This window comes from Pelophylax lessonae, assembly GCF_965119305.1.
Source record: "Pelophylax lessonae genome assembly, chromosome: 6".
Classification (NCBI taxonomy): domain Eukaryota; kingdom Metazoa; phylum Chordata; class Amphibia; order Anura; family Ranidae; genus Pelophylax; species Pelophylax lessonae.
The window spans coordinates 12,584,869-12,595,596 of NC_138773.1; the positions used below are offsets into that span (position 1 = coordinate 12,584,869).

The 10,728-nt window shown below is 46.9% G+C and overlaps 1 protein-coding gene across 1 annotated transcript in view; it reads right to left on the bottom strand.

The window, feature by feature from the left end:
• Positions 1-9,476, bottom strand: part of LOC309559227 (uncharacterized protein) — a 44,354-nt gene extending 34,878 nt beyond the window's left edge. Inside the window, exon 1 of the mRNA XM_082262447.1 lies at positions 9,048-9,476. Coding sequence (XP_082118573.1) covers positions 9,048-9,369 — 322 coding nt within the window. The 5' untranslated portion in view covers positions 9,370-9,476. The remainder of the gene's footprint in view (positions 1-9,047) is intronic.
• Between the last annotated feature and the right edge of the window lie 1,252 nt (positions 9,477-10,728).

The following is a 10,728-nucleotide window of genomic DNA, read 5'->3' on the forward strand; positions in this document are numbered from 1 at the left end:
CTCCTCCCTATCTGCTGGTCCTTCTCTCCCTCTGAACTCCCCTCCTCTTCCTCTCTTGTGGGGGCCCACGTGACGTCCATAGACACGTCATCATCGACGTCACCTTCCCCATCCCTAACATTCGAGATCTCAGAGTAGGCAGCAACAGCGGGGACCAACCTCCTTTGGCTGATCTGGGTACTGTAGTCAGACTGCTGGGTGGCGGCTGTTGCTACCTCCTCTTCCTGATCCAATGACAAGAATGTTCTTGTGATGGATCGGAAAATAATTCCAGTGACTCAAGCAGAGGGTATATGGTGTTGGTGGTGGTGTCTTTGGGGGTGCACACAGCAGAGAGTGAAGAGGGTGCTGATAGAGGAAATGAGGAGGGTGCAGAAGAGGAAGGCTGAGTGAGCCACTCCACCAAGTCTGGTGCGTCCTTTGACGTAATCGAACACACCTTCTGAAACTTCACACTTTGGCTCTGGCCTACTTCTCCTTCCCTACCCCTACCACCCCTGCGTAAGGGCCTGCCTCTTCCTCTGCCTGTCATTTTTTAAATTACCCTGTGACAAAGGTCTCTAGAGAAGTGCAGTATATGTGGAAGAAGGTATATAACACCCCGCTTCAATCTGTGGTTTTGGGGGGGCCACTGATCTATCACACCAGTTCTACAAAAAATTGGCCAGTAACTGTTGTCACTGTGTGTAGCACAGTTAACCCAGCAAAAGAGGCAACATTTTTGCAGGACAAAAATACACTGTTATAAAAGTATACTGTTAGATAACACCCCGCTTCAATCTGTGGTTTTGGGGGGCCACTGGTCTATCACACCCGTTCTACAAAAAATTGGCCAGTAACTGTTGTCACTGTGTGTAGCAGAGTTAACGCAGCAAAAGAGGTAATATTTTTGCAGGACACAAATACACTGTTATAAAAATATATTGTTAGATAACACCCCACTTCAATCTGTCATTTAGGGGGGGCACTGGTCTATCACACAAGTTATAATACTTTTTTAAAAGTGCTTTTGTCACTCTTTGTAGTTGTACTATCGCTGCAGAAACGCTCACCACACCAGTCACAATGCTGCAAAGTGCACAATACAAATCCACTATAATATGCTTTCTATATTAGAAAGTATATTATAAGTGTATTACACCCCTATATAGTGCACTGCACACCAAAGAATAGTACACCTATACCAAATACCAGTCCTTGAAATGACTTTTGTGGACCTATAACAGAGCGATCTGTGTCACTGACAATCTGTCCCTGCTCCCCACAGCAAACCTCTCCCTACACTGACAAAAGAGACCATATAGATATAGTACACCTATACCAAATACCAGTCCTTAAAAAGGACTTTTGTGGACCTTTTAACAGAGCGATTTGTGTCACTGACAATCTGTCCCTGCTGCACACAGCAAACCTCTCCCTACACTGACAAAAAGCAGAATGTAAAATGGCCGCCAGGTCATGTCTATTTATAAGGTAGGGGGTATGTCCATGTGCTGAAATGTCTCAATTGGCTGTCCTGTTCCACCTGATGGATGTGTCATGGGTCAAAGTTCTCCCCAATGTAAACTAATATGGCCGCCGCGAACGCCATATGTTCACAAGATCGGCGAACTGCGAAGGAGCAAAGTTCGCCGCGAACCGACCGCCAGGTTGTGAACTGCAAGGCCATCTCTATTTAAGAGTGGCATATGGCGGGAAGTGCCTGAAGAGGTTAGAACGTCTTTGAGTTTTTTTCTATTTTTCGGGTGCAGCGGGCGTCGAGATTGACGATGGATTTACATCGGGGGACACTATCTTTTTATTTTTGAATAAAGGACTAAAAACTGTCTTTTGTGTTTATTTTTTTCTTGTACACTTTTTTGGTGAATGGGTAGGGGTATGATTTACCCAATACCCATTCATATAGGGGGGGCGGGATCTGGGGGCTCCCTTGTTAAAGGCGGTTTCCAGATTCCGATAAGCTCCCCCTCCCGCAGACCCCAACAACCACAGCCCAGGGTTGCCGGGAAGAGGCCCCTGTCCCCATCAACATGGGGACAAGGTGCTTTGGGGGGCACACCAAAGCACCCTCCCTATGTTGAGGGCAAGCAGCCTGGCTTGGTTCAGGAGAGGGGGTGCTCGCCCCCCCCCCCCTCCCATCCTGCCCTGCCAGGCTGTTTGCTCGGATAAGGGTCTGGAATGGATTTTGTGCAAGTGCATCAGCGCTGCACTAAACCATCTCTATATATGAATTATATACGTAAACGAGGATGATGTTATGTGGTATAAATGTGCTACCTCTTATCTCACCCTATAATAATAAATAAATAAATAGAACGTGCAAATAATGGGATCATAAAAGTGATAGTATCTGTGATGTGATAATAAATAAAATCTGCGATGAATATTCAATAACTTATAAAGTGTAAAAAAAATATATATACTGCTTATGCTATAGCCACAAATAAATACAGTTATGTTTTCAAATAAGTATCATAAAAACTCTCTCATACAGTGGATAAATCAAATAAAGAGACAAGTGCTAGTGCAAAAGATTCATAGACTTCTCCTCCCAATGTTATGTGTTCCTGTAGCGGAGTAGCAGTATGATCCACGATATCTCCACTGGTAGTCAAGCACAGCATATAATAATCCTGGTAGCGTATAATATTCCCAACCCTCCAATAACCAGACGACACATAGCTTGGAGGTCAACCAGCTTTTTTCACAGGACTTAGTATTTATGGGATTCCCCATGCAAGGGGCTTCCCCACAGACATTCCAGGGGCTGTACAGCAGTGGACCACATGGGGGACCGAATATTTGTACCTTGAAACAGACACACAATACACACCCCCTGCGGAGAGATGTCACACACACAGAAACAGGAGGGGGGGGGGGCGATGGGGGGAGAAGGGCTGCAGCATTATATTACAAACACTTGGTTCTAAACTGTATACACATGCAATAAACATAATGCCTACACGAAGGACAATATACAGTGGCTGTGTTTGCCACAATGCTCCCCCAGAACCAAGCCGGCATACACAGTCTGATCCATAACGGATCGGCTTGGGGATGTCCGGGGAGCACTCACAGATCATTTTTCCAGTTCAGTCTGTCGCGATAACCCGTCAGCATTGCCATTCTGTTTTCCGGGGCTGTAGTGAATAGTAAAGTCATACGGTTGTAACGCCAAACTCCAGCGCAACAATCGGGCATTGTCCCCTGCCACTCGGTTTAGCCATACCAATGGGTTGTGATCCGTGAGTAGGTTGAACTGTTGTCCATACAAGTAGGGCTGAAGCTTTATTCCCTGGGGAGAAGCTCTCTGCTCAAGTAGGTTACGGGTTGTTCTCTGCCATCTTCTCCAACCGGGCTCAATACTGTTCTTAATCCAAACATTGAAGCGTCTGGACCTCAGAAGGCCAGTAGGTCTCCATTATGTTGGCCTGGGATCTGGACTGGCAGGAACGCTGAGGGCAACTGGCCTAGATCGTTCCCCAGTAAGATGTCGGTGGGGAGCTCCCGTATCAACCCCACATCAGTCAGACCTGACCCAGCACCCCAATTCAAGTGGACCCTCGCAGTGGGTAGTCGGTGTACTGCTCCCCCTGCCATCCGTACCACTGCTGAGCCTCCGGTTTGGCCGGCATCTGGGACCAGGTGTTGCTTGACCAAGGTGAGAGTGGCTCCCGTGTCTCGGAGACCTTGAGCGGGCATTCCATTTAACTGGACCGACTGTAGATGGTGCTGTTGATTCTCCGTAGCGGCTTGCACCGGGTTAGCTTCATGAAGGGTACCCCATTGCTCCTCTGTGTGTTTGAACCTGGGTACGACTGGGGGAACCTCTGTGAGATAGTAGGGGACCGTTGTCCGTGCTGAAGGGGGTGACCCTGGTCGGATCCATGCAGCTTGGTTCCTGCTCTGGGTACAGTCCCGTCGATAGTGCCCAAACTGCTTGCACCTGTGGCACTGTACCCCACTGCGGAACGGGTATCGGGGTGTCTGGTGTTTGGAGGAGTTTCGCCCCCTCTGTGGTAGTAGTGGTCCTGTGGTGCGAGCCTGCCGCCGGGTCACAACCGGATAAGCTTCGTGGATGGTAGATTGGGGAACAAAAGCTGAAGTCAGCTCCACCAGGTCGTTGCCCAAAATAATGTCTGCGGGTAAATCCTGCATCATGCCCACCTCCACATTCCCTGACCCAGCTCCCCAATTCAGGTGTACTTTCGCAGTGGGAACTTTGAAAATGGCTCCCCCTGCTACTCGCACAGCTACAGAATCACCAGTGAGTTGTCTGGATGCAATAAGGTGATTCCGGGCCAACGTGATGGTAGCCCCAGAGTCACTTAACCCTTCTAGTTGTCTCTCCTCCATGTGCACAGCTTGTCGGTGGTTTTGTCGATTGTCCGATGCCGCTTGGATGGGGTTAACCTCATGTAGGGTGCCCAGGGGTTCCTCCATTTGGATTGCTGTGGAGGGTTGTAATACAGGGGCTGCTTGGTAACAGTGTACAGCGGCTCGAGGTGCTGGTGTGTAGCCCCGATTCGGCCAGGGCTGACGAGGCCAATCTGGGGGACAGTCTTTCTGTATGTGCCCCATTTGGTTGCAGAGATGGCACCGGGTATGGGCTCGTGGTTGGTACCTGGGGTACTGACTGTTACCTCCTCCTGAACGTGGGTGTTCTGGTTCGGTGACTGCTGGTCGGTGATAGGGTTGCTGGGCAACTACCCTAGGCGGTGGTCGTTGTTCCCGTCTAGTGTCTTGGTGCTCATCTGCTAATTTAGCAGCCTCTGTAAGGGTGTAAGGTTTACGGTCCCTTACCCAGAGCTGCATTTCTTGAGGTAGTCCCCGGAAAAACTGCTCCAACAATAATAATTGCAAAACATCCTCTCGTGAAGTGGCTTGAGCTGCATCTAACCATCCAGTGGCTGCCCTGTGCAAATGATGGGCAAACTCAGTGTGGGAATCTTGGTCCTGCTTTTTAAGATCCCGGAATTGAAGTCGGTATGCCTCGGAGGTGATGGCATACCTGGTTAAAATCGCCTGCTTAACTTTCTGGTAGTCCCGGATGTCGGCATTAGGGACTGCCCGATACGCATCGGCCGCCCTACCAGACAATTTCCCAGCCAATATATGTAACTGATCCTCTGGGTCAATGTTATGTAACTGGCACAACCTCTAGAAGTCTTGCAAATACCCATCTATTTCTCCCTCCGTGTCCGTGAAGTTTTTAAATGCCTGGTACGGTATTTTGGGTTTACCTTGGAGAGGTTGTAGCTGGGGGCCCCTTATGGCCATGAGGTATTCATGTACGTCCGCTAGTTTCCATCCTGGTTTCCATTGATGGGGGTACATGGATACAACGCTATCCTGCTGCGAAATTTCAGTTCAAATTCTCGGTCTGTTTCTGGCCCTGCACCCATGGCTGCTCTGTCTCCTTCCATGAGTTCTTCGATCAGGGTCGCCTTTTTCTTGTTGCTGGCTATTTTGCCTCTTGCCTCCAGCAATGCTTTCAATGTCTGCCGCTTTAACAGTGTATAATCTGTTCCCACTCACCAGCCTTTCGTGTAGTTTTACGTACTGCCGAACTCCGGTTTCATCTGCATGGTTTGGATCATACGTTGCTGTTTCTTTTCTCTTTGTTCGCATAAATACTGCCGAACGCTGCTTTGCTGTGTGGATAAAGATCCCGTCGCTTGCCACCAATTGTAGCGGAGTAGCAGTATGTTCCACGGTATCTCCACTGGTGGTCAGGCACAGCATATAATAATCCTGGTAGCGTATAATATTCCCAACCCTCCAATAACCAGACGACACATAGCTTGAAGGTCAACCACCTTTTTATTCAGAGGACTTAGTATTTATGGGATTCCCCATGCAAGGGGCTTCCCCACAGACATTCCAGGGGCTGTACAGCAGTGGACCACATGGGGGACGGAATATTTGTACCTTGAAACAGACAGTCTTTCAATACACACCCCCTGCGGAGAGATGTCTCCAGCCTAGACCATTGTCTGTGTCATGATTCCACACAATTAGACACAGAAACAGGAGGGGGGGGGATGGGGGGAGAAGGGCTGCAGCATTATATTACAAACACTTGGTTCTAAACTGTATACACATGCAATAAACATAATGCCTACACGCAGGACAATATACAGTGGCTGTGTTTGCCACAGTTCCTTCGATTAAATAGTTCATAGATACATCAATAAGGTGACCAGTGTCCACTCTGCAGAGTAATCACACTTGTGAATTCACGCTGTGCCCAGTGCTGTGAGTTGTGCTTCCCTCTTTCCTCCCTGCTTACCGGAAGTAGGTTGGATATGAGCCTTATAAGTCTCCACTAGTGGTAAAACACCTCCTCCGGGGATAGGGGTCACTCCAGGATGTCCTCTTATTATTCCTGATACTTCCGGCACTCTATCCTCCTCACCTCCACGTACCAGCCACCATATGACTCCGGTGGGACATTGCCCCCAATGACGGACTCGACAACAAAGATCCGAGCAGGCAGTTACTGGGAACTGAGATCAGGTATGTAGGTAGGAGACCGGACTACTACCTACATACCTGATCTCATTTTTTATCTGTATTGCGGGGAGCTAACAATACATTACAGCCACGAGCAAGTTTAAATTACATTTTTTTCCTTTAGAAATGTCAGTATTGCTGCAGCAGGCTACATACATTGTACAGATGCGCCACTTTGCAGGCAAATCAAGGGGACCCCCCAGCCATGATACTTCTAGGAATTTTTCATTTTTATTGTTTCACTTTAAGCATTATTAACCACTTGCCGACTATATACAGCAGCGGTCAGCCCCTCCCAGGCAAAGTGACGTACCGGTACGTCACTAGCCTGGGAGCCAATAGGGGGCGAGCGCGTGCCGCCGGAGGCGCGCTCCCGCCCCCGCTCGTTCCCTAAGCAGCCCACGCGTGTGACCGGCGGACCTGATGTCCGCTGGTCACTCGCGATCATCGGGTGGAGAGGTAGAAAGGCAGGCGGCTAATGTAAACAAAGCTGCCTGTCACTCTCCCCTGTGTAAAAGCACAGATCATACAGTCCTGCTATGTAGGACCATTGATCTCTGCTGTTACACACACAGCCACATCCAATCACAGTTAGAAGCACGCCCCTAGGGACACACTTAACCCCTCCCTCTCCAATAAAGTTAACCCCTTCCCTCCCAGTGTCATTTTTACAGTAACAGTGCATATGTATAGCACTGATTACTGTAGTAATGTCACTGGTACCCCCAAAAGTGTCAAAAATGTCAGTCAAGGGTCCGATCTGTCCGCCGCAGTGTCGCAGTCCCGCAAAAAAATCGCAGATCGCAGCCATTACTCGCTAAAAAAAAAAAAACAATAAAAATGACAAAAATCTTTCCCTTAGTTAGTAAACGCAATAACTTTTGCGCAAACCAATCAAAATACGCTTTTTGCAATTTTTTTTTACCAAACATATGTAGCAGAAAACAAATTGGCCTAAAATGTTAAAAAATTTTGATTTTACATTTTTTGGGGGAGAATTTCATATAAAAAAATGTGAAAAATATTGTTATTTTTGCAAAATTGTCGCTATTTTTTTTGTTTATAGCACATGATCAAAAAATCGCACAGGTGATCAAATACCACCAAAAGAAAGCTCTGTTTGTGGGAAAAAAAGGACGTCAAATTTGTTTGGGTACAGCATTGCACGACCGCGTAATTGTCCGTTGAAGTCACGCAGTGCCGATTCGCAAAATAGGCCCTGGTCAAGAAGGGGGTAAAATTTTCCGGGGCTTAAGTGGTTAAAATCACTGCTCCTGACAAAAAGATAATTTAAACTTTTTTTTTTGCATTGATACATGTCCCCCAGGGCAGTATCCAGACCCCCATACACTTTTTATGGCAATAACTTGCATATAAGCCTTTAAAATTAGGACTTTTGATTTTTCATGTTCGTGTCCCATAGACTTTAATAGAGTTTGAATGTTCGCTAGAACTTTTCTCCTGTTCGAGATGTTCTGGTGCAAACCGAACAGGGGGGTGTTCGGCCCATCACTAACTACAAACAACATTTTGCATTTAATATAATGCGTCCTAGTTGCAGCCTCAGAAGGCTTTATATCTATACTCTTTCTTAGTATGGAAAAGGATTTAGGAAAACTAGAAGAATGGTCAGAACTCTGGCAACTGAAATTTAATGTGGATAAGTGCAAGATAATGCACCTGGGGCGTAAAAACCCAAGGGCAGAATATAGAATATTTGACACAGTCCTGACCTCAGTATCTGAGGAAAGGGATTTAGGAGTAATTATTTCAGAAGACTTAAAGGTGGGAAGACAATGTAATAGAGCAGCACGAAATGCCAGCAGAATGCTTGGATGTATAGGGAGAGGTATAAGCAGTAGAAAGAGAGAAGTGCTTATGCCGCTGTACAGAACACTGGTGAGACCTCACTTGGAGTATTGTGCGCAGTATCTCCAGAAGGATATAGATACTCTAGAGAGAGTCCAGAGAAGAGCTACTAAACTAGTACATGGATTGCAGGAAAAAACTTACCAGGAAAGGTTAAAGGACCTTAACATGTATAGCTTGGAAGAAAGAAGAGACAGAGGGGATATGATAGAAACTTTTAAATACATAAAGGGAATCAACTCGGTAAAGGAGGAGAGCATATTTAAAAGAAGAAAAACGACCACAAGAGGACACAGTTTTAAATTAGAGGGGCAAAGGTTTAAAAGTAATATGAGGAAGTATTACTTTACTGAGAGAGTAGTGGATGCATGGAATATCCTTCCTGCAGAAGTGGTAGCTGCAAATACAGTGAAGGAGTTTAAGCATGCATGGGATAGGCACAAGGCTATCCTTCATATAAGATAGGACCAGGGACTATTCATAGGATTCAGATATATTGGGCAGACTAGATGGGCCAAATGGTTCTTATCTGCCGACACATTCTATGTTTCTATGTTTCTATGTTATCAGTGAACCAGAAGAAAACATTGAAGCCAAGATGGCAGCAAAACACACAAGAAATAGAAAGGCAACCATATGGTTAAAATGTGTATGTAACTCACCCAGTTGGGCGTAGAGCTCTCCAGTCTCAAAGCCGTTGAGTGTGGAGCATCCTCTGTTGTCCACAATGGTGATGGTTGGGGTTAGTGGGTAAGACTTCCTCTCCATGGTGAGCCCACCTTGTTCTGCCCCAGACCGGGCAATCTCAGTGAATGGCTTCTCCCTGTTCTGAAGCACATGCTTACAAGAATTAATAAGGGAGGATTTGCCGTGTCCCAGGTAGCCAAACAGCTGGAGAAGAATTCGGTTGAAGCCTTGGTTGCCCAGGGGGCAGTTATTGAGGCTGTAGGAGAGGATGTATTCCTTCAGCCTGTCAACGTTCATCTTTGTTCTCGTTTTTAGGAGGAAGATCTTTCTTTCCCACTGGAACAAAGATGGAGAATTGTTACTAAGATGAAACTGAAAGAAACTTCTATGAAACTCCACCCAGGTTATGATAGGGAAACGTGGAGATGACTAAAAATGTAAAATACCCTCAGGACTGAGGAACCTGAAATGATTAAGTAATAATGTTCATTGGCTTAAAGTGGAACTTTACTCTCCTAACCAGCATTGATCATTTTTAACAACTTGCCGACCAGCCACCATCGATATATATATATAAATATATATATATATATATATATATATATATATATATATATATATATAGACGGCGGCAGGTCGGCAGGTTCGCGCAAATCGCCATACCTGTACGGCAGTTCGCGGGAGCGCTCCTGGGGGAGTGTGCGCCCCCCCCCCCCCCCCATTCGGCAGCAGGAAGGCTGATTCACAGGGCCGGTGGCCGCGATTGCCATGAGGAGAGGGAACGGCGGTCTGCTGTTGTAAACACACAGGGCTTTTTTTCAGCGGGAACGCGGGGGAACGCAGTTCCGGCACCTCCAGGACTGACTGTATGTAATGGCAAAGGGTGCTGGGGTGTGCTGCAGGGTCTATTTATAATAACTGATGGGGGATCTATTCTAACTTGAAGGGATATATTTTTGCAGGGGGGTCAGTTGTTGCTGGGAGAGATCTACCGTTGAGGGAGGGGCCTATTGATGCAGGCTGTAGGGAGATATGTTGTTGTTGCTGCTGGGAGTCTATTGTTGTTGAGGGGGAAATTTTGTTGCGGGTGGTCCATTGTTGTTAGAGGGATCTATTGCTGCTGGCTGCAGGGGATTTATTTTCCTGCTTTTCTTGTTACCATTCCCAAATTCCATACACATTACTTAACACCACAAAATGATACTTGGTTCTGTATTGTCTTAAAGGGCAGTATTGGGAGGTGGGTAAGGGATGGAACCAAGGAACAGTGCTTGGAGGTGGGTAGGGGGCCGAGAAAAGAGGTACCTCTAAAAGAGGGAGTTCCTGCACCGATTCTCTGAGAAAAAAGCCCTGTAAACACAGCAGACTGTTGTTCTCTCTGGAATCAAGACAGAGCTCCTGTGATCCTCCTATTTGGGAACACAAGTCTCTGTGTCGATTCCAGAAGCCCATCCCCCCCACAGTTAGAAAGCACCCCCTAAGCTCACACTTAATCCTTTGTATAGAGCTCAGTCAGGGGTGTAACTACAGGGGTTGCAATTGCAACCGGGCCCCATGCTCCAGGGGCCTTTGCGGCATGTAGAGAATTCACTATCCTCCTTTTTCCTCCTGTAGCTGCAGGAGGAAAATGGAGGAAATTGGTTCCTCTGTATGCTG